The following is a 24,930-nucleotide window of genomic DNA, read 5'->3' as shown; positions in this document are numbered from 1 at the left end:
AGATGTTTACCATGGTTCTTAATACCCTCCGGAGTCCAATTGAGTTGGTTGTACCATCTAATATGCCTATAAACAGGTAATTTACCCGTTCCAAACGTGCACCGATATCGCGACCTCAAGCCTACCACGGACATTTATGGCAACATATAAGGGTCCTATATGTTTCCATACTTCATTATATGACCCTAAGATGTATCCCCTAGGGTCTCAAGACTTTTCGCCACCGGGCCCCGTAACCTCAAAATTCCTCAAAAAGCGTGGATTATAGCCTTCATTTATGGAATTTTTTGACCTTTTTTCGCCCGGAAATAAAAATTGCCGAGATGTTTACCATGGTTCCTAATACCCTCCAGGAGTCCAATTAAGTGGGTGGAACTATCCAATATGCCTTTAAATAGTTAATTTACCCGTTCCAAACTTGCACCGATATCGTGACCACAAGCCTACCACGGACAATTATGGAAACATATAAGAGTCATATATGGTTCAAAACGTCATCATATGACCCTAAGATATATCCCCTAGGGTCTCAAGACTTTTCTCCACTAGACCCCGTAACCTCAAAATTCTTTAAAAAGCGTGGATTATAGTCTTCAATTTTGAAATTTTTTCGCTCGGAAATAAAAATTGCCGAGATGTTTACCATGGTTCCTAATACCCTCCGGGAGTTCAATTGAGTGGGTGGAACCATCCAATATGCCTTTTAATAGTCAATTAACCCGTTCTAAACTTGCACCGATATCGTGACCACAAGCCTACCACAGACGTTTATGGCAACATATAAGAGTCATATATGGTTCCAAACGTCATCATATGACCCTAAGATGTATCCCCTAGGGTCTCAAGACTTTTCCCCACTAGACCCCGTAACCTCAAAATTCTTTAAAAAGCGCGGATTATAGCCTTCAATTTTGAAATTTTTTCGCTCGGAAATAAAAATTGCCGAGATGTTTACCATGGTTCCTAATACCCTCCGGGAGTCCTATTGAGTGGGTAAAACAATCCAATATGCCTTGAAAAAGTCAATTTACCCGTTACAAACATGCAGCGATATCGTGACCTCAAGCCTACCACAGACATTTATGGCAACATATAAGGGTCATATCTGGTTCCAAACATCATTATATGACCCTAAGATGTATCCCCTAGGTTCACAAGACTTTTCGCCACCAGGCCCCGTAACCTCAAAATTTCTCAAAAAGCGAGGATTATAGCCTTCAATTTTGGAATTTTTTGACCTTTTTTAATTAGCCTGAAAATAAAAATTGCCGAGATGTTTACCATGGTTCTTAATACCCTCCGGAGTCCAATTGAGTGGGTAGTACCATCTAATATGCCTTTAAACAGTTAATTTACCCATTCTAAACTTGCACCGATATCGTGACCTCAAGCCTATCACGGACATTTATGGCAACATATAAGGGTCATATATGGTTCTAAACGTCATTATACGACCCTAAAATGCATCCCCTATGGTCACAAGTCTTTTCGCCACTTGGCCCCGTAACCTCAAAGTTCCTCAAAAAGCGTGGATTATAGCCTTCAATTTTGGGATTCTTTGACCTTTTTTAATTAGCCTGCAAATAAAAACTGGCGAGATGTTTACCATGGTTCTTAATACCCTCCGGAGTCCAATTGAGTTGGTTGTACCATCTAATATGCCTATAAACAGGTAATTTACCCGTTCCAAACGTGCACCGATATCGCGACCTCAAGCCTACCACGGACATTTATGGCAACATATAAGGGTCATATATGTTTCCATACTTCATTATATGACCCTAAGATGTATCCCCTAGGGTCTCAAGACTTTTCGCCACCGGGCCCCGTAACCTCAAAATTCCTCAAAAAGCGTGGATTATAGCCTTCATTTATGGAATTTTTTGACCTTTTTTCGCCCGGAAATAAAAATTGCCGAGATGTTTACCATGGTTCCTAATACCCTCCAGGAGTCCAATTAAGTGGGTGGAACTATCCAATATGCCTTTAAACAGTTAATTTACCCGTTTCAAACTTGCACCGATATCGTGACCACAAGCCTACCACGGACAATTATGGAAACATATAAGAGTCATATATGGTTCAAAACGTCATCATATGACCCTAAGATATATCCCCTAGGGTCTCAAGACTTTTCTCCACTAGACCCCGTAACCTCAAAATTCTTTAAAAAGCGTGGATTATAGTCTTCAATTTTGAAATTTTTTCGCTCGGAAATAAAAATTGCCGAGATGTTTACCATGGTTCCTAATACCCTCCGGGAGTTCAATTGAGTGGGTGGAACCATCCAATATGCCTTTTAATAGTCAATTAACCCGTTCTAAACTTGCACCGATATCGTGACCACAAGCCTACCACAGACGTTTATGGCAACATATAAGAGTCATATATGGTTCCAAACGTCATCATATGACCCTAAGATGTATCCCCTAGGGTCTCAAGACTTTTCTCCACTAGACCCCGTAACCTCAAAATTCTTTAAAAAGCGCGGATTATAGCCTTCAATTTTGAAATTTTTTCGCTCGGAAATAAAAATTGCCGAGATGTTTACCATGGTTCCTAATACCCTCCGGGAGTCCTATTGAGTGGGTAAAACAATCCAATATGCCTTGAAAAAGTCAATTTACCCGTTACAAACATGCAGCGATATCGTGACCTCAAGCCTACCACAGACATTTATGGCAACATATAAGGGTCATATCTGGTTCCAAACATCATTATATGACCCTAAGATGTATCCCCTAGGTTCACAAGACTTTTCGCCACCAGGCCCCGTAACCTCAAAATTTCTCAAAAAGCGAGGATTATAGCCTTCAATTTTTGAATTTTTTGACCTTTTTTAATTAGCCTGAAAATAAAAATTGCCGAGATGTTTACCATGGTTCTTAATACCCTCCGGAGTCCAATTGAGTGGGTAGTACCATCTAATATGCCTTTAAACAGTTAATTTACCCGTTCTAAACTTGCACCGATATCGTGACCTCAAGCCTATCACGGACATTTATGGCAACATATAAGGGTCATATATGGTTCTAAACGTCATTATACGACCCTAAAATGCATCCCCTATGGTCACAAGTCTTTTCGCCACTTGGCCCCGTAACCTCAAAGTTCCTCAAAAAGCGTGGATTATAGCCTTCAATTTTGGGATTCTTTGACCTTTTTTAATTAGCCTGCAAATAAAAACTGGCGAGATGTTTACCATGGTTCTTAATACCCTCCGGAGTCCAATTGAGTTGGTTGTACCATCTAATATGCCTATAAACAGGTAATTTACCCGTTCCAAACGTGCACCGATATCGCGACCTCAAGCCTACCACGGACATTTATGGCAACATATAAGGGTCATATATGTTTCCATACTTCATTATATGACCCTAAGATGTATCCCCTAGGGTCTCAAGACTTTTCGCCACCGGGCCCCGTAACCTCAAAATTCCTCAAAAAGCGTGGATTATAGCCTTCATTTATGGAATTTTTTGACCTTTTTTCGCCCGGAAATAAAAATTGCCGAGATGTTTACCATGGTTCCTAATACCCTCCAGGAGTCCAATTAAGTGGGTGGAACTATCCAATATGCCTTTAAACAGTTAATTTACCCGTTCCAAACTTGCACCGATATCGTGACCACAAGCCTACCACGGACAATTATGGAAACATATAAGAGTCATATATGGTTCAAAACGTCATCATATGACCCTAAGATATATCCCCTAGGGTCTCAAGACTTTTCTCCACTAGACCCCGTAACCTCAAAATTCTTTAAAAAGCGTGGATTATAGTCTTCAATTTTGAAATTTTTTCGCTCGGAAATAAAAATTGCCGAGATGTTTACCATGGTTCCTAATACCCTCCGGGAGTCCTATTGAGTGGGTAAAACAATCCAATATGCCTTGAAAAAGTCAATTTACCCGTTACAAACATGCAGCGATATCGTGACCTCAAGCCTACCACAGACATTTATGGCAACATATAAGGGTCATATATGGTTCCAAACATCATTATATGACCCTAAGATGTATCCCCTAGGTTCACAAGGCTTTTCGCCACCAGGCCTTGTAACCTCAAAATTCCTCAAAAAGCGTGGATTATAGCCTTCAATTTTGGAATTTTTTGACCTTTTTTAATTAGCCTGCAAATAAAAATTGCCGAGATGTTTACCAAGGTTCTTAATACCCTCCGGAGTCCAATTGAGTGGGTAGTACCATCTAATATGCCTTTAAACAGTTAATTTACCTTTTCAAAACTTGCACCGATATCGTGACCTCAAGCCTATCACGGACATTTATGGCAACATATAAGGGTCATATATGGTTCCAAACGTCATTATACGACACTAAAATGCATCCCCTATGGTCACAAGACTTTTCGCCACTGGGCCCCGTAACCTCAAAGTTCCTTAAAAAGCGTGGATTATAGCCTTCAATTTTGGAATTTTTTGACCTTTTTTAATTAGCCTGCAAATAAAAATTGCCGAGATGTTTACCATGGTTCTTAATACCCTCCGGAGTCCAATTGAGTTGGTTGTACCATCTAATATGCCTTTAAACAGGTAATTTACCCCTTCCAAACGTGCACCGATATCGCGACCTCAAGCCTACCACGGTCATTTATGGCAACATATAAGGGTCATATATGTTTCCAAACTTCATTATATGACCCTAAGATGTATCCCCTAGGGTCTCAAGACTTTTCGCCACCGGGCCCCGTAACCTCAAAATTCCTCAAAAAGCGTGGATTATAGCCTTCATTTATGGAATTTTTTGACCTTTTTTCGCCCGGAAATAAAAATTGCCGAGATGTTTACCATGGTTCCTAATACCCTCCAGGAGTCCAATTAAGTGGGTGGAACTATCCAATATGCCTTTAAACAGTTAATTTACCCGTTCCAAACTTGCACCGATATCGTGACCACAAGCCTACCACGGACAATTATGGAAACATATAAGGGTCATATATGGTTCCAAACGTCATCATATGACCTTAAGATGTATCCCCTAGGGTCTCAAGACTTTTCTCCACTAGGCCCCGTAACCTCAAAATTCTTTAAAAAGCGTGGACTATAGCCTTCAATTTTGAAATTTTTTCGCTTGGAAATAAAAATTGCCGAGTTGTTTACCATGGTTCCTAATACCCTCCGGGAGCCCTATTGAGTGGGTAAAACCATCCAATATACCTTCAAAAAGTCAATTTATTACCCGTTCCAAACTTGCATCGATATCGTGACCTTAAGCCAACCTTAGACATTTATGGCAACATATAAGGGTCATATATGGTTCAAAACGTCATTATATGACCCTAAGATGTATCCCCTAAGGTCTCAAGACCTTTCGCCACCGGGCCCTGTAACCTCAAAATTTCTCAAAAAGCGTGGATTATAGCCTTCAATTTTGGAATTTTTGGTCCTTTTTTTGCCCGGAAATAAAAATAGCCGAGATATTTACCATGGCTCCTAATACCCTCCGGGAGTCCAATTGAGTGGGTGGAACCATCCAATATGCCTTTAAATAGTCAATTTACCTGTTCCAAACTTGCATCGATATCGTGACCTCAAGCCCACCACGGACATGTATGGTAACATATAAGGGTCATATATGGTTCCAAACGTCAATATATGACCCTAAGATATATCCTTTAGGGTCACACGACTTTTCGCCACCGGGCCCCGTAACCTCAAAATTCCTCAAAAAGCGTGGATTATAGCCTTCAATTTTGGAATTTTTGGTCCTTTTTTTGCCCGGAAATAAAAATAGCCGAGATATTTACCATGGCTCCTAATACCCTCCGGGAGTTTAATTGAGTGGGTGGAACCATCCAATATGCCTTTAAATAGTCAATTTACCTGTTCCAAACTTGCATCGATATCGTGACCTCAAGCCCACCACGGACATGTATGGTAACATATAAGGGTCATATATGGTTCCAAACGTCAATATATGACCCTAAGATATATCCTTTAGGGTCACACGACTTTTCGCCACCGGGCCCCGTAACCTCAAAATTCCTCAAAAAGCGTGGATTATAGCCTTCAATTTTGGAATTTTTTTACCTTTTTTCGCCCGGAAATAAAAATTGCCGAGATGTTTACCATGGTTCCTAATACCCTCCAGGAGTCCAATTAAGTGGGTGGAACTATCCAATATGCCTTTAAACAGTTAATTTACCCGTTCCAAACTTGCACCGATATCGTGACCACAAGCCTACCACGGACATATATGGCAACATATAAGGGTCATATATGGTTCCAAACGTCATCATATGACCCTAAGATGTATTTCCTAAGGTCTCAAGACCTTTCGCCACCGGGCCCCGTAACCTCAAAATTCCTCAAAAAGCGTGGATTATGGCCTTCAATTTTGGAATTTTTTGACCTTTTTTTGCCCGGAAATAAAAATTGCCGAGATGTTTACCATGGTTCCTAATACTCTTCGGGAGTCCAATTGAGTAGGTGGAATAATCCAATATGCCTTTAATCAGTCAATTTACCCGTTCCAAACTTGCACCGATATCGTGACCTCAAGCCTACCACGAACATTTATGGCAACACATAAGGGTCATATATGGTTCCAAACGTCATTATATGACCCTAAGATGTATCCTCTAGTGTCTCAAGACTTTTCGCCACCGGGCCCCGTATCGTCAAAATTCCGGGAGTCCAATGGAGTGGGTGGTGTAGGAGATTATAGGTAGGGGTGAGCATGGGACGGGTACCCGTACCGTTAGTACTAACGGTTCGGGTACCCGATAACCAAAATCACTAAAAGTGATACCCATAACCGGAACCGATAAGTTCGGGTACCCGGACTTCGGGTACCCGGAATTTCGGATCGGTTATCGGGTACCCAATAAGATATCCAATAATTATGATTAAACTTAATTATGTAGTTATTATGATATAATTTACAACTAATTAACAACAATACCATATGATCTTGACCAAATTATTAATAATATTACTAATCATTGATATTATAAAGTGATTATGAAGTAAAGTAAAAGTTTAGATTTATATTAATAGATTTAAGTAGGGAAAAAAAGCAAAAAAAATGCTTATCGGATCGGATCGGGTAACCGTTAATTTTATAATGATACCCATAACCATACCCGATAACAAATTATCGGAACGGGTACCCGAACCGTTATGGTTATCGGATCGGGTACCCTAATTTTCGGAACGGTTACGGATCGGTTTTTCGGGTTTTCGGTTTTTCGGGTACTTTTGCTCAGCCCTAATTATAGGTACTAAATGCGGAAATAACATGAATCATATTCATATAGCACCAAACCAAGGATCTCGCATAACTCATAAAGAAGTAAGAATTATACCTTTGAAGCGTGATTTCACGGTGATCGAACAAGATCAATGGGGAGATAAAGAACCTCAAACGTGATTCCTCTACTTGGTCCACGGGCACATAGTAAGACCTCCATTAATGCTAGTTAGTCTCAAAAGAACCCTTCTATCGACCTTCTACGGAGATGAACGAACGATCAACTAGCCAAGAACCACCGCGCAACACCACGTGGCCACTAGGGGTGGCCGGCCGTGGGTGAGAGGGGAGAGTGAGGGGCGTGCGTGTGAGAGAGAGAGGGTGAGGGATTTTTGGATGTTTGTTGCTTAGATTCACAATTCACTGTATGTTTATTGTGACTTCATTAATCAACCCTAGGCATGACTATTATTTATAGATCATATCTCTAAATAATAGTCCAATTCCAATTCCAAGCCCAATTCCTAATCCCATTCAAACTACACTTAGCCCAATCATACTTATGACTAATTTATTGCTCATTGGGCCTCTAACTTGCTTAACCCATTACCCTTGTGTGTTACTAATATAGGATCCATTCGAAAGGGCTTTGAGCTATTTGACTAGCCCAAAGATCATCTCTCATAGTCTAGCAACAAAGGATGACGCCCCAATAGAATGAACTTATTATCTCCATAATATTGATCCTTGATAAATCTAGTAATTGCACTTATCGAAGACACAATTCCTTCAATCTCCCACTTGTCTGAGACAAGTGCGGAATATTCAAATTCCTTAAGTCATTTTGTGTCGATTTGATAATATGATTGCATCTTATGTAATCAATATTATTCTACAAATCATTTCTTGAAATCTGAGTTAGAATTACAAAACAAATGGTTACTATGTAACACATTTGAGCACGGCCATGCATTTTCTGAATTCTCCCTCTTTAAGAGGCCAAAGCAAGACACATTCCTAATTTAATAGGTAGACTCTATCCAATCTTGTGGTAACCAAATCTCCCACTCAACTTCTGAAATAACCAGGAAACACCCTTTATAATCTCTAGTTACGGGCAGACGTTTGAATGTACCACAGTTATATCATCCATTGAATGAGATCAATGTTCCACTCATGTCAAAGGAATCCACTAATATATCCGGAAGCTCTATACTTGAACTTCAAAGTAGGTCTGTAGTTCGATCATGCATCATTCATGCATATCCATGTGATTGACCGAGCATCACTACGCTCCTATAGCCCATGAAACTGCGCTATCCAATCAATCTTAACATGCTAGTCCAAATTGAAATCATTTATGTCCACTTTAATGATTCCAAACTAGGAAATTAAATAATGTATAAATTTTGTTCACCTGTGGGGTTTCATTCAAAAGGTCATCAATCTAGTGAGCCCATCAATTCATAATTATTTAGGACATTTTATTTAATAATTAAACCACAATTAAATAAGATAAATGATAATTTCTGATTAAACATAATTCTGAAAATGAATGTATTACATATGTAATTTATTTTCTCAAAACAAATAAAAACTTCTAATTACACCATTCGCTTTAATCCAGTTGCACTAGTATGCTTCTCATGCTTAGGCATTGGAAGGGGTTTAGTAAGCGGATCAACGATGTTCTCATCCGTGTGAATTTCGCTCATCTTGACATCTCCTCTGTGAACGATATCTCGAATGAGGTGAAACTTCCTCTCTACATGTTTGGATTTGAAGTGTGACCTAGCTTCCTTCGATTGAGCAATAACTCCATTATTGTCACAGTATATCTCGATTCCCTTTTGAGCACTTGGTACGATATCCAAACAGCTTCCTTAGCTGCTTCAACAGCAGCCAAATACTATGATTTTGTCGTAGAGTCTGCGACAAAGCTTTGCTTCGAACTCTTCCAGCTCACTGCTCCTCCATTGAGACAGAAAATGTATCCAGATTGAGATCTGAAGTCATCCCTGTCTGTTTGGAAACTCACATCCGTATAACCTTTGACAACCAACTCATCTTCGCCACCATACACTAGAAACATTCCTTTCGTCCTTCTTAAGTACTTAAGGATGTTCTTGGCAGCTGTCCAGTGTGCTTCACCTGGATTTTCTTGAAACCTGCTGAACATGCTTAGAGCATATGCAACATCCGGCCTTGTACAAATCATGACATACATAATCGATCCTATTACAGAAGCATAAGGAATGATAGCCATACGTCTCATCTCATCTAGCATAACCGAACATTGAGATTTACTGAGCGTAATGCCATGGGACATGGGGAGAAAACCTCTCTTGGAGTTTGTCATCTCAAACCTGTCAAGAACCTTATCAATATTAGTCTCTTGACTTAGTCCAATCATCTTTCGAGACCTGTCTCTATGGATCTTGATTCCCAAAATGTACTCGGCTTCACCTAAGTCTTTCATGGAAAAACAACTCTTCAACCATTCCTTGACTGACTCAAGCATTGGTATGTCATTTCCCATGAGAAGTATGTCATCCACATACAAGACTAAGAAAACTACGCTGCTCCCACTAGACTTCTTGTATACACAAGGTTCCTCTTCGCTTTTGACAAAATCAAACCTTTTGATTGCTTCATCAAAACGAAGATTCCAACTCCTGGATGCTTGCATCAATCCATAAATGGATTTCTCAGGCTTGCATACCATTCTAGGATTTTCTGGATCTTCAAAACCCTCAGGTTGTGTCATATACACTTCCTCCGTCAAGAACCCATTGAAGAAGGCGGTTTTGACATCCATCTGCCAAATTTCGTAATCGAAAAATGCGGCGATCGCTAGAAGGATCCTAATGGACTTAAGCATTGCTACTGGGGAAAAAGTTTCATCATAGTCAATACAATGAATCTGTCTGTACCCTTTTGCAACCGGTCTTGCTTTATGGATGTATGCATTTCCATCCTTGTCTGTTATAATAATCTTGTAGACCTATTTGCAACCAATGGGTTTTACCCCATTAGGCAAGTCTACTAGGGTCCACACTTTATTTTCAGACATCGACTCCATTTCGGATTTCATGGCCTCAAGCCATTTATCTGAGTTGGGGCTCACCAAAGCTTGCTTGTAGGTTGTGGGTTCCTCATTCTCCAATAAGAAGATTTCAGAATCCTCAGTTAACATAACCTCGACAAACTGTTTGTTTCTGATTCTGGTAGACCTACGTGGGGTAGGAGCAACAATAGAAATTTTCTGTCCAACTCTTTGAAGATTTTCGCATGAATTAGATTCAAGTGGGACGATAGGAGTCTCGCTAGTGGAATTAGCTTGCTCGTCTCGAATTTCTTCAAGAACCACTTTACTCCCACTTGGCTTTCTAGATAGAAATTCCTTTTCTAGAAAGACACCATCGCGAGCAACAAACACTTTGTTATCTTCGCGATTGTAGAAGTAATACCCTTTTGTTTCTTTGGGATAGCCCACAAAGAAACACTTGTCTGATTTAGGGTGTAGTTTATTGCCTTGTAAACGTTTTACATAGGCTTCACATCCCCAAATCTTGAGAAAAGACAACTTTGGAGCTCTTCCATTCCACATCTCATATGGAGTCTTTTCTACAGCTTTGGATGGGCTTCTGTTTAGTATTCTTGCAGCTGCTTCTAATGCATATCCCCAAAAGGATATGTGAAGATCAGTAAAGCTCATCATGGACCGAACAATGTCTAGTAGAGTCCTATTCCTCCTTTCAGACACTCCATTTAATTGAGGTGTCCTTGGAGGGGTTAATTGTGAAAGTATTCCACAATTAATCAGATGTTCATCAAATTCTTGGGTTAAATATTCGCCACAACGATTAGATCGTAATGCCGTAATTATTTTCCCAAGCTGCTTTTGTACTTCATTCTGGAATTCTTTGAACTTTTCAAAGGCTTCCGAGTTGTTCTTCATTAAGTAAATGTAACCATATCTACTTAAATCATCAGTAAAAGTAATGAAGTAACTAAACCCACCCCTAGCTTTTGCACTCATTGGTCCACACACATCTGTATGTATGAGTCCCAAAAGGTCACTAGCTCTTTCACCTATACCCGTAAAGGGTGACTTAGTCATTTTCCCAAGAAAGCATGACTCACAGTTTTCAAATGATTCATAATCAAAAGAACAAAGGAGTCCATCCTTATGTAATTTCTGGACGCGCTTTTGGTTAATATGTCCAAGCCTACAATGCCATAGGTAAGTTGGGTTTGAACCATCTGTTTTTTGCTTTTTATGATCTATGTTGTAGACATGAGTTGCATATTCTAAAACATACAAGCCATTGATTAATTTAGCATTAGCATATCACATACTTTCTTTCGAAATAAAACAACGTTTGTCTCTTATTTCAAATGAAAAACCTTCAGTATCTAAAACAGGAACTGAAATAATGTTTTTAGTAATGCTAGGTACGAAATAACAGTTATTAAGTACTAAAATAAGTCCAGAAGGAAGTCTTAAATGATAACTCCCAATAGCAAGTGCATCAACTTTTGCTCCATTTCCTACTCGAAGTGTTACTTGTCCTGGATCTAGCTTCCTACTTCCTTTCAAGCCCTGCACGTCATTAACGATACGAGCACCACAACCGGTATCGAATACCCAAGTGGAAGATGATGTAAGATTAATCTCTACAACAAAAACATCAAGTAACACCTTACCTTCTGTTCTCACTGGTGTGTAATGGGGACACCCTGGTGTATGGGCTTGCCATCCACCACAAAAGAAACACTGGCAATCTCTCCTTATCAGGTACTCCTCAGCATGGTTAAGTAAGATGTTGATCAAATTTGCTGATGATCCCTCATCATTATGAGAGAGTCTTAAAATGTCAAAACCGGCATGGAGCGAGAACAAGATAATGTCACACACAGAATCATCATCGACCGGTTTCCCAAGGACATCCATTTGATTGATCATATCAACCAATTCATTGACATAGTTCCTCATTGAATGACCAGGTAAGAGTTTCTTTGCCATTATCTTACCATGAATCTTGTAAGTCTCATACCTTAAACTGTCAGCCCAGGAATAGTAAATCTGAGGGATCGAGTTAACGATCTCTCTTACATTTGGATCGTTGACACCTCCACTACCCAATGCCCCCATGCCACCTTTATAGATAGCACGAAGACATTGATACAAGTTGGTCACCTCATACCGTCTAAACCTATTATACCAACAGTTTGGAATAGATTACAGTATTAGGTACTTGACCTTTTGTGCATCCAAAACTAATTTTGCATGCATTTCAGGGTCTTGACCAGGAGCACACTTGTTCTCAATGGGTACATACAGACGAGCTTCAAGCTTGTGGCTTGTGAGAAAATTTCTCAATTCGCCCTCCCATTGCCTGTAGTTTCTGAGATTTAGCCTTAAATTGAGTTTCATTGGTAAATCTGTGTTGTCATATAAGTTATTCATCTACAAACAAAAACAAAACGAGGCAAAATTCAATAATTATGTTTGACGAATTTAAAGTACCACAAACAATATTAGTAATTATTGGTAGCTTTAAAGCACTTTATTCAATTTTAAATGATCCCTATTGGATAAAATGATTCAAAGATCCTTTATTTGTGCAATAATTAACCGAACTGAGGCCCTGCCATCAACCATTACATTTTCAAGGTGAGTAAACTCTTTACTGATTACAACTCTTGTAATTCTTGGTTGAATAATTAACCATCACATGTTTAATTATTACCCTTAGCTTCAAGGTTCTAAACTGATCTTTAGGTAACTTTGTTGAATATAACTGTAATCCCCCGTATTTATAAATATATTATAAATGAATTTTATTTTAGTTATAATTTTTATATGTGTTTTTCCGAGATTTAAGTTTTAAAGTTCCAAATTATTTTTGGGTTGATGATTGATTTTGTTCATAAAGAATTTCTAATTGTACATTCAACAATTTATGCCATACATATTAAACAAAGCTAGCCCATTTCATTTACCTAATTGGCCCATTTATTATATGAGGCCCAATCTTAAAACTAACCCTACACCACTCTCTCTCCTATAAATACCCCATACATCCCCAAATTTTCCCCACACAAAAGGTTAGTCTAATTTACTTTCTCCTTTATTTTATTTATTTTATTTTTATTTTTCTTTTCCTTTTTCTTTTTCTTTTTTTTTTCTTTCTTTTTCTTTCTTTCTTTTTCCTCCTCTCCTACGTGAGGAAACCTCACTCACACCCCCCTACTTCCACCTGCTGGCCGGACTGCCGCCCTTCGCCGCCGCCGGCGACCCACCGTGGGCCCAGCTGTGGCCCACCTTGCTGCCCCCTTTCCTCCTCCTTTATTTTCTTATTTTTGTTTAATCTTCATATAATTAGTTTTGGGTTTTTATTTCTTAGTGTAAAGATTATATTTTTAGTATCAAAACCATGTTTTTGATAGCTTAAACTTAGAAAATTCAGATTTTGTTTATGTTATAATTTTCAGATTTTATAACTTTAAAACCTAGGGTTTCAATTTATTTAAATTGGGATTTTAGGGTTCTTATGACTAATTAATTTGGGGCTTTTGTTCCTAGTCAATTTCTAATGATTAATTAACCATTAAAACATGTTTTTAATGAAGTTTTAAGGACTTTTAATCTAGATTATATTGCTGGAAATTTTTGTAAGTATTAATTTGTGATTATTGGTTGTTTTCTAGGAGGTAATTTTTCTCTAAGAGACTTTTAATTAATTAAAAGTGGCGCAAAGAATTGTTTACCCGAGGTACGTACATGTCTACTTCGTTGTAAGTAGTATCATGTTTAGGTTTTAAAGAAAAGAACTTAGTTTCATGATTAAAGAACACTTGGATGGAAATTGTTTGGTTAAATATTTTATTAATTCTTGGATTTATATTTATGAGGCATCTTTTGGTGAATTAATTATGCTTGTATGGAATTATGGATGCAAGTATGTTGAATTATATTGGATTAATTGTTTGTATGGAATGTTGATACAAACATATTTTATTGGATTGGTTTGTTAACCACATTTGGATTATTAAAGGATTGGAATTTAATGGTTTAAGTGAAATGAATTTATTAATTATTCCACAAGGTTATTATTATTTATTTATTACTCAATCATAACTTGTTAGTATGTTGAGTAAAGGTGGATTAAGCCGAAATGGCTAGGTGGATTGACTATGTTGAACAATTTTGAATAATTTGGAAGTTTAATTGGAATAAAAGGTCAATTTGTGATGTGATCACCATTGTCCTAAATAACATTAAAAATGAATTGATGTATGATTGTTATGTATGGTCTTCTTGAATGAGTCGGCTATTAATTAAAATTGTAATCACGTAAAGTGAAACATGGATGAGCAATAAAACTCTGGAAAGCGTGCACTTCTAGAGTATTGACAATTATGAGTTGGGGTACACGGTGGTAGCCCGTGGCTTTTCGAGGCTTTTTTGATCAACATGTCCTCTTCCCTTTTGGTATTTACATTTTATTTTATAATGAAAGTTAGATGGGATCCTAGACAAACTTTGTGAGAATGGAGTCGCGCCCATTCTTGCATTGCGCTAAACTTTTATTTCAAATGGTCATTTGGGACCAAAATGATTTGGTGGATTGGACAACCTCGTCTATTGCTTACTCCAAACTAAATAAATTAAATTAATTAAATTATATATAAAGAGTCAAGTGTTTGGAATTAGTTCATAAGTATGTTGAGTCAATTGAATTGTCTAAGTGTAAAGTCTTGATTAATGAATTCGTGTTGTATGTTTATTTATTATGATTAATTGAGCATTCTAGGTTTTGTACGTTGTAGCTTGTATGTACTCAGCTTTGATGATTGCGTGCTTTTGTGTGTGTTTTCTTTTGGTCATGGCCTTCGCCTTTAAATGACCCTGTGATGATCCAATTATTACACTTGTATTATTGGGGAGCAGTATTGCACAGGTTATCTTGATGATGTGAAGTTCGGGGATTTGACATACGCATTGTCAAGGGATTGGTGTGATTGAGAGTATTCGTTCTTTGTGTTGAACTTATTCACGTTTTACTCTTTTAATTATGTTTTGGGATTTTGAAAATTGGTTTGGTTTTAAATAAGGGCCTTATATGGTTCCAATTTGTAAGCTTTGACTTATTCGTTTTCTAAAGTATGTTATTTTAAAGATTTAAGTTTGTTTTTCCGCTGCAATACTTTGATAAAGCCTTAACGTTTTAACACATGGTGGTAACACGTCAATGGTTCTCTACTATTTTATTTAACTAGAATGTGCCCGTGCTAATGCACGGGTTATAATTAAAGACAGGATTTAAAAAAAAATTCAAAGTATAGAGATGCAAATGGTATTTAATAAAACCAAATATAATAACAACAAAAACCAAAAAATGAAAAAACAAAAACAAATAGATTGCAAATTAAAAATAAAAAAAATAAAAAAAAAACCCAAGTGTTGAATTCATATAAAAAAAAATTAAAGTCTTGAAATATTATGCTAAATGAATCTAAGTCTTCAATTGGATTGTCCACGCATCTCTCGTTTTAGATAATAGAATTCTTCCTCCCATTTTACTTGTAAAACACATGCAACTATTATATCATCATTTCCTATCTCAGGGACTTGTAGTATGAAAGTGAATGTATTCATCAATCGTTCACTCAGATACTCCTCTAGAAAGTAGTCTCCAAATTCCTGTTCATAAATAACAAATGTAGTCATTATGCCGGTGAGTAATTACTTAATATATTTGATTAAAGGATATACTCACATTATCTGTCATCGCTTGAATACTTGATATTGGACAACCGATAATCATCTCAGCATATTGGCCAAAGAGTGTAACAGACATTGTATTTGTAGCGTCACCAATTTTTACATTGATTCTATATCTGTTATTATTGATATGATATAATTAGGTATAGTGATAAGTAAAGCAGGTTATAATTATATTTTTTTTATATAAAATAAAAAAGTGAAAATACCTTGGCCTACTAAAAGAGGGGTCACACTCCTCACACATATCAGCTCTCCTTAAGTGTCGAGCACATGATTCATACCAAATAGGCATAGAAGAATCAATAGAAAACACCTTTGCTAGTACTCGAAAGTATTTTACCTGAAAACACACAATAAATATTTAATACCTCATGTATAAGAAAATGAAATCAATGATTGTTGATATACATACATTATGAGCCGCTGAAAACTGATTTAATTTGATTCTTTTTGCATTAAACACCATTTCCATTTCAGAGATACTATTGGCTAATATCTGACTCCAGCTGATATGTTTTTGGACATATCCATCATCCGCATACCTATATGGGTTATATAAGTACATTAGTATGCAATATAAACTTACATTGTATATTATGATGTTTTTAGGCTTACCAGCCATGTAAATCATCAGTTTCATCAATATCAGGATCAATAAAAAGTCTAGTACGTCCAACAGTCGAAAGACATGCACCTATTGGAAGGTTAGTAAAAGTATTCAAAGCAATGATAATAATGAAAATGACACCAGGCCATAGTCTTTCCATGGTTATCTTATTTTAAAAAACTTATTTTACCATAATAGCAGCCAACTGATACCATGGATGCACCCAACACATGGTCCTGATTAAGCTCATTGAATAAGAACCAACCTTGATCATGAGCAAACCCTTCCCATAAAGTTAGCCTCATTGTTTCCATGCTGTAAATCAAAATATGTCATTAGATTTTTTTGATTTTTTTATTTTGAAAAAAAAAAAAAAAAAACTTAACACTGCATAAGTTGTTAGAATTACATAAACATATTGTAACTTTTGTAATATGCTCTTACTTTGTGTTGCAGAGTAACACATCTCTTTTGAATTGTTGTCTCCCACCCGAGACTCTATATGATTCAGACACATATATAACCAATCCAATAACATCTGTGTACATTCATCATCAAGAAAAAAAGATCGGATATGACCTTCAAAACTAAATAATCTTAAAAATGCAAAGAAATTAGTATTATTTATTTTAATTACTAAAAGACACGTACAGATGAGAGAACTATTGCGCAGGTGAAGGTACTGTGGAATGTGGCAAAATTCAATAAACCTGAAATTGTACCTTGGGATATCATCACAATCATCAAGAATTTCTGTTATCATGGTCTTGTTGCCAAATTTCAACCTCATTTGGTTATTGGAATATTTGTAAGATGTATCTAGAGGCATAAGATCTAGCTGAGCAATTGAATAAACCTTTCCTTGTTTGAAGATCTCTTTATATTTATCAATGTCAGCATTAAATAGTGTGATTTGAACTTCGTCCCCCTAGAAATTGAAAATTTCATACATACATAAGTGTCAAATAAATGAATATATTGAAAAAAAAAGTAAGCACTAAGTAAAAATATAGTTCAAACCTCCGAGTCAATGAATACCATACTCCACGAACGATGGACGTAATTTGTACCTCTAGCTCTACTTTGTTCATTGACCATCCATAGTAAACGCACTCTCATATTCACATTCAATGTCGTAAGGGTAATACAACGACATGGTGTGTATCTTGTGTTCATTTCCTGCACTTTAACATCATTGAAGTGGGCATAAAAAATAATTTACATAATATTTCATTATTGATCCAACCTCGCACATGTATAAAGGTTACATAAATAGTAGAGATAATGAAACAAATCTTTAATAAAGTAAAATATAAGCATTAACATGACAAAGAAAATCTAATATATAAACAAAAAATAGTATAGCTCTGAAATTACACTAAAACAAACATTGCTAAGAGTTACTATATAAATATTATAACAAAATTACATACATAGCTAATTTACACTGTTTAATACTTCCTTATACACAATATTTTTAGTCAAATTGTGAGAAATATCCTTCTTATTTTGTACTAAGATTTTTAGCCCGGAAGGAGATGTAACTCGTGACATTGCAACATATAATTGGCCATGACTAAACACGGGCCTAGGGAGAAAAATGCCAACTTTGCTCAACGTCTGTCCTTGGCTCTTATTTATTGTCATGGCAAAGGCCAATTTTAATGGGAATTGCCTTCTTTTAAGAGGGAGATCTATCTTCTTGTTGGAAGGTGTTAAATCAATTCGCGGAATTAGAACTGATTCTGTAGGTCTGGGACCTGTGATCACTTGTGCCTCAATCACTCTGTAACCCAATTTCTTGATTATAAGGCGTGTTCCATTGCACAACCCTATGGATTGGTTCATATTTCGCATCAATATTATCGGGGCACCAACTTTTAGCTCTAAGCAATGATTAGGAAGACCCGACAAATTTAATGAGTTTAATAATTCCATAGGCTCCATGTTATCAAGGATCCCACCATCTCCTGTATGACCCAAAGTATCCGAACTATAATACCTATGCACGTTTCCTGGTAGCATTGATAAAATTTTCGAATTTAACTCATCTACATCATTGTTTGTTGGTGCTAGAATTCCGCGATCCTTGAGGTACTCCCAATTCGTATAATTTGAAGGCAAGTTGGGGTAGACAAAGTTAATGAGATTTTGCAAACCATGTTCATCATTGGCTATTAAAAAATCACGCGGTATTTCAATCCAATTTGGTTCACCTTCCTCTGTAATGGGCACTCCTTCTATAACTCCTTCTCCAACTTTTATTATCCAATCAGCAAATTCTCGAATTTGTTCAAGGGTATCGGAGGGAACGTCACTTCGACATAAACGCATGTTTATCCTTAGGCACATAACTTGGCAGTCTCTCCAAAAGGACGCTCGATGCAAGGTAGCTGCAACAATAGATTCTCGTCCTTCATCTGGCACCACGGGAAGTATCTGTCTAAAGTCTCCACCAAGAACAACCAATTTACCTCCGAAAACTCTATTGTCACTACAAATATCCTTGAAATGTCGATCTACCGCCTCAAATGCTAATCGATGGGTCATTGGAGCCTCATCCCATATAATCAATGATGCTTCACAGATCAAATCAGCACGGGTTGAGTCTTTTTTGAAGTTACAAACGGAATGCTGATCAGGATCAAAAGGAATCTTGAAAGTCGAATGTGCGGTTTTACCCCCAGGCAATAATAAAGCAGCAATTCCCGATGAAGCCACAGAGAGCACGATCTTTCTTTCATATCTGAATTTTGCAATCAGAGTGTTCCATAGGTATGTCTTTCCTGTCCCATCACTACCGTAGACAAAAAATAGGCCACCTGCATCTCGAGAATGAGCATCAAGTATTGCAGCATATACTCTATATTGATCCGTGTTTAACCCTCTAACTAAGGTATCAAATCTGTTGGCTTCATCATGTGTGTCATATTCAAGTTCATCTCTTATCAGTCGATTTAAGGCATTGTGTGACAACTCTGAAGAAGGTTGTGGCATGTCAGGGAAATCTGTTAATGACCTTCCAAGTTTATTCAATATATGCTCAATCTCTTGTAATCCTTGATTCTGCATCTCTTCGGGAGTTAATCGTAAGTTAGGGTTTCTAGTTTGACGTTGCATCATTCTCTCTAGGTCATCCGTAAGTTCACCCCAATGTTGTTCCCACAACTGTTTCGGATCACTTACTTCCGAAAACATCAATATGGAGCAAAACATGTTTCTCAACTGTGAATCCGATGCCCAGTTAGAGGCTTCTGACAGAGTTTCATGCCACTCATTATCGTCATCATCAACAGGGTGGATGACACCATCAACATTTCGTATATCTTCAAAAGATTTCGCTCCACAAACCTTAGTTAAAAGCATCCGTAAGTAATATCGTTCCCCAGAATTTGGATGAACAAAAGGCAATCTACCAATGCAAGTTCTTTCTTGCCGTTGTGCCCACCTTTTTGTAGAACGATTCCATGTAAATCCCATAGGAAAATTTTGGTAAGTGTATTGATTTGCTTCTTGAAAATCCTTGTTAGCTTGAAACCACATAGTTAACATGGTTTGTTGCAATCTCGGTCGTTCAAGGTTTGTATGCAGATCATCATTATCATTGAAAACTACAAATTGTTCACCAGGTAGATGAAACTGAAGTAGTTCCGTTGAAGGATATTGATGTTGCAAATCAAACTCAAATATTCTCCAGCATGCTTCAATGGCCGATACATATCGACAATCTAAGTATTGTTTTATCTCATCCACTCTGTTTCCTTGTCGTACCTCTTGACCACGTCGTGTGGTTGAATTGTTTTCAATGACAACTGTTGCTCGATCTTGACCTTTAGTAACATAATTGTATAGATACTTTACCACACTTCTCGCAGCAACACGCTCAACATTTATGTGTGCATTGTACTTAACACATAGATCTCTGTTATATGGTACCACCCAACGATTATCTACTTCCCTTCCATTAACAATGATGGGCTCTCTATGTTGTTACGTCTATACTGCACAAAGCCATTATCATCAAAGGTGGTTTCAGTACGAAATTTCTTCGAGAAATGCTTTGAACACTTTCCATCGATTAAACATGGCCCATATGGTCCATGGAGCATGTTCTTGGTAACTGTTTCAAATGCCAAAGGATCTATATCCTTGTCAGGGATTTTCGCAGAGATAATTACATCGATATCCTTTGGACACTTAGGCTTATCTTCTGGAGCCAATGTTATGAGAATATGCGCATGTGGAAGTCCACGCTTTTGAAATTCAATGACATAAAAATCTGTAAAATGAAATATGTCCCATGTTAATTAATTTGATATGTCAAAAAATATAGTACGATTATATAATTAATTAACACAACTCACCAGCAATGACTTTTCCAAACTTCCTGTTATCCTTCAAATCGCGAAGCATTTGTTTCAATTTGATCTTGAAAACACGTGCTACAATGTCTGGTCTATCTTCAGTGCGACCACTTCCACGTGTAGATATCTCATTTACAATCTCAGGCCAGTTTGAATTGCAAGTGAAAGTTATAAATAAATCAGGCGGACCCAAAACACGAACAATTGCCACAGCATCTTGATAATGATGGGCCATATTACGGGGGCTTCGTGTGAAGGATGATGGTAATATGAATAATCGACCTACATCAGTAGCATTGACATCTCCAGCCCTGAATGCATCTTGGAGTTTACTGTATAAATCAGAGCGAAGCCTGCCTTGATTTCTCCTTATCCATGATAATCGATATTGTTCCATTGCAGCGTATGCATCAACATCAAATTGTTGCAATAAGAGCCCGGAATCTATCAAGGTGTCACCCTCTTCTTCCCTATCATGTATCCTAAATGCGTAGAATTGTCGCATTGTCACAGTACTTCGGCTGGTACTTGTACTTGACGCCTTAGGTATCCCAACTCTCCATCCATCGGTGCCATATGGAAACAGTAGTAGGTATTGTAAAGGCATATAACTTGGATGAGTTTCATCAATCCTTTGTAGCCCACCATCTATTTTTTGCAATATGATATCTCGATTACCTATGTCTTCAGTTCCATCACCTACCATCAATGCAGCCACTTCACTTGCGGTTGGTTGGATATATTGTCTGCCTTCTCTTGCGCAAATGAGCTTAATTCTCAAATCTTGATGCTCACCTTGATCGCGCAACATATTGCCAGCATTTCTGAATACTGTGACATAAGGATTTATATCATCAAGCATCATTTTTAGTCCTTGTAAAATTCCTGAATCTATGGAAGAAGCTTCCGCGCCCCCCATGTGATTTAGTCGGTTGGATGTTTCATTGTCAGTATCATAGATGTACAACTGTGCAAACTTTGGACCTGTTCCCGGCTCAGGGAGTAAAGTTCCAATTCGATGGTAATTACTACCACTTATGCGATAGACATAGGGGTCTCTACCATCATTAACAGTGTTATCAATCCGACCACCCATAGAGGTGAAAGCTAACATAGAGTTGAAAGCTCTAATATTGTTTCGGAATTGCTGATGTGGCAAAAGTGACATTAAAAATGGCGGTGTCAAAGGTAAAAGCGGCAATATAACTTGCCCACTTTGACAGCAGTGATTGAACCTTGGGTGTGTTTTATTGCTACTCTTTACCCTTTCTTCTATCCACATAAGGGCCTTGCAATTAGAACACACAACCGTTCTAGGTCCAAACTCCCAACGTCTATCAAACCCATCGGTACGACGACGTTGATGAGTCACTTCTGCATGCAAATGATTTATTTTAGTGAATATCAATTAACAATGTCGACATCTCTTATGTGTGTGGTTAAGTAGCTTGGCAAAGTGGTTACCTCTCCTTCCGACAATTTGCTCATCAGGTCTAGCATCATTGTCTATCCCTTCATTAGGTGAGCTTTCTGGAATGAAAGGTTTTAAAAATTTAATAGAATCCTTAATGCAAGGTATTAGTATTACTGCTATAAAGTAAATATTAATGGTTCTTATGAGTACCATTTATATTGATCTCATTAGGAAATTGCTCCACTTCATGTGTCACATCGTGATATTGATGTGTTGATCGACGTAATTGCATCATTAATAGTCGCAAGGATCGTGCTTCTTTCTCCAATAAGTAACGACGTTGCTTGAAAATAGGATCTTCATGATTTGTAGTGCGTTTGAATAGTAACCTTCGCCTAACAACTAATCTAGCATGTTTGTGTTGCAAATTCTCTCTGAATCGATAATTACTTGTATATATGTCCATTCTAATCTATTATATAAACAATAATCAAGACATAAATATATAAGAATCGATATTATAGTTTGAACAACATCAATTAATAGAGGTAAGTTGTAACAATTTACAATGTTATAATCCTAATAGAGGCAAATTAATATATATGTATGTAATGTAGTGTAGTGGCAAATTAATAGCATGTCCCTCTATGTGCAGATAAAATCATAAATTTACCTAAATATACATGCACATTCACATTAACAAAATTAAAGTAAAATAAATTGTTCATACCTGTAGGGTGTAGAAATTTAAGCTAAAGGTGAAACGCATTCAACGAAGTATTGTATGTACTCCAAGAAAAATGGAATAATAATTTGAATTAATGAAAAATCTCCAATACCAACTCCATTTCTACTTAAATAAAAAAAAATAATGATGAATCATGTCTAACTCTAATTAACTTCGTTTCCATTTCATTTAAAAAATGTTCAAACCTATTATTGAATTTTACCTTCAAGGTATGAAATAGTAGTAGAATCATGGTCAAGGGATCAACATTGTTATTGCTAATCCTCAATTAATGATAAATGTTGTTATAAACTTGTATAAAAAAAGTTGTTCATATAAGTTATTTTGTATTTTTTAAAAATAAAAAAAAAATTCAGGTGGCATAAAAGAGGAAATGATTTTAATTTTTTTTTTTTGGAAGGAAAAAAAATGCAATATATATTCTATGTGTGCGTTTTTTTTTATATATTTTTTTTTACAAAAAAAATTTAGGTGGCAAAACAGAGGAATTTTTTGAAACATGTATCAATTGCAATTTATGTCAAAATTGAGTGCACTGTAAAAACTATTGATTAGTAGAGAGAAAATTAGATTTTAATAATATAAGATTAGTAAAAGGGATAAAATTATCTTGTAAAAAGAAAAATGAGATGAAATTAGAACTTAATAAGATATAATTGAGAGGATTGGAATGATTGATTAAGATTAATTTGTAATGCATTCATAATATTTATGCAGTGAACAAATACAATCAAATAATCATCCATAACCGATAATGAAAACTATCAAAAACCTTGAAATTTTTAGTTTTTTAATCAATGTTTTTATCTTGATCAACATCTTTCAATCCATTTACATTTACATATGAATTTAATATTGATACATAACAAATTATAACCAATTTGAGTCCATATTGAGATATTGACACAAAAGTCACTGTCCAAACACTCGAGCAGGGCATATGAAAACATATATCATAATCCTATAGTACACATCTTATCATTTTTTATATACATCGTTTGATTTTTACTGCCACCATTAGTTATAGTAATACGAAGTATTACATACCAAGTACAATTAAAAAAAATAAAAAAAAAAAGGAAAAAAATGTAATGGATGGAGTAAATTGGATCCAACGACTTAAGTGGGAATCCAACCCCATTGAGTTCACATAACATTATTAAAAGGTTTTTCTCTTCTTAACAAACATGAGTTTAGCATGATGACACATTATTTATTCACATTCCAAATTACAGTATTTATCTAGCAAAAAAATTACATATTCAAGGTAGATTGCGTGTCCATCTCCATGAAAACTCTTCTGTTTCTCCAACAACCCACGAAAACTCCTGTTTCTCCAGTATATCGTGTTGAAAACTCCCATTTTTCTCCATAGGTTTGCCAGAACTCTCAAGTTTCTCACCAACATGTCGAAAGTTTAACCCGTCTCAGATCATATGCGATTGCTTCTCCATTGTTTTACCTCCCAAAATCCCCACTTTCTCCATAATTAAGCTCCAATTTTGTTCCTAAAAGACTCTTGTTTAATCTGCTAAAAAACCCCAATTCTATTTTTAAGAATTTATCTCTTGTCAAATTGAAAAGTGCCCATTTCAAATATCAAATCATACTAAAAGAACCGGCAATCAACCAAATCCCAGAATAACCCACATATTCAATAATCAATTACACAATTCAAATTATGTTTTAAGAGGAAAAATCTCACCTTTCAGCTCAAACCATTGAAGAGAATTGAAGATATCACCAAACCCGGAATTATTAGAGCAGAGACCAAAATCAACCTGTATTG

At 36.7% G+C, this 24,930-nt stretch overlaps 1 protein-coding gene across 1 annotated transcript; it reads right to left on the bottom strand.

Annotated features, from left to right (window-relative positions):
* Nucleotides 1-15,744: 15,744 nt before the first annotated feature.
* LOC145594101 (uncharacterized) lies at nt 15,745-22,859 on the bottom strand. Its single transcript, XM_081650437.1, has 13 exons — nt 22,604-22,859; nt 22,444-22,509; nt 20,980-22,353; nt 20,618-20,894; nt 18,062-20,573; nt 17,267-17,543; nt 17,060-17,153; nt 16,806-16,930; nt 16,624-16,702; nt 16,421-16,550; nt 16,215-16,348; nt 16,001-16,121; nt 15,745-15,924 (listed from the first exon to the last, which is right to left on the bottom strand). The coding sequence occupies exons 1-13, from the start codon at nt 22,857-22,859 to the stop codon at nt 15,745-15,747; spliced, it is 5,625 nt and encodes a 1,874-aa protein (XP_081506563.1).
* Nucleotides 22,860-24,930: the final 2,071 nt, after the last annotated feature.

Source organism: Chenopodium album, chromosome 19 (assembly GCF_948465745.1).
Source record: "Chenopodium album chromosome 19, dcCheAlbu1.1, whole genome shotgun sequence".
NCBI lineage: Eukaryota > Viridiplantae > Streptophyta > Magnoliopsida > Caryophyllales > Amaranthaceae > Chenopodium > Chenopodium album.
This window is presented reverse-complemented; position numbering and strand designations above follow the sequence as displayed.

What these genes read in the sequence shown, in the direction of transcription:
- LOC145594101 (XM_081650437.1), bottom strand. Translation starts at nt 22,859, where the DNA reads ATGGACATATATACAAGTAATTATCGATTCAGAGAGAATTTGCAACAC. An exon ending in GATGATAATGGCTTTGTGCA is followed by an intron (nt 20,574 to 20,617) that starts GTATAGACGTAA and finishes TGTTAATGGAAG; the next exon opens with GGAAGTAGATAATCGTTGGG. An exon ending in ACTGATGATTTACATGGCTG is followed by an intron (nt 16,551 to 16,623) that starts GTAAGCCTAAAA and finishes TAACCCATATAG; the next exon opens with GTATGCGGATGATGGATATG.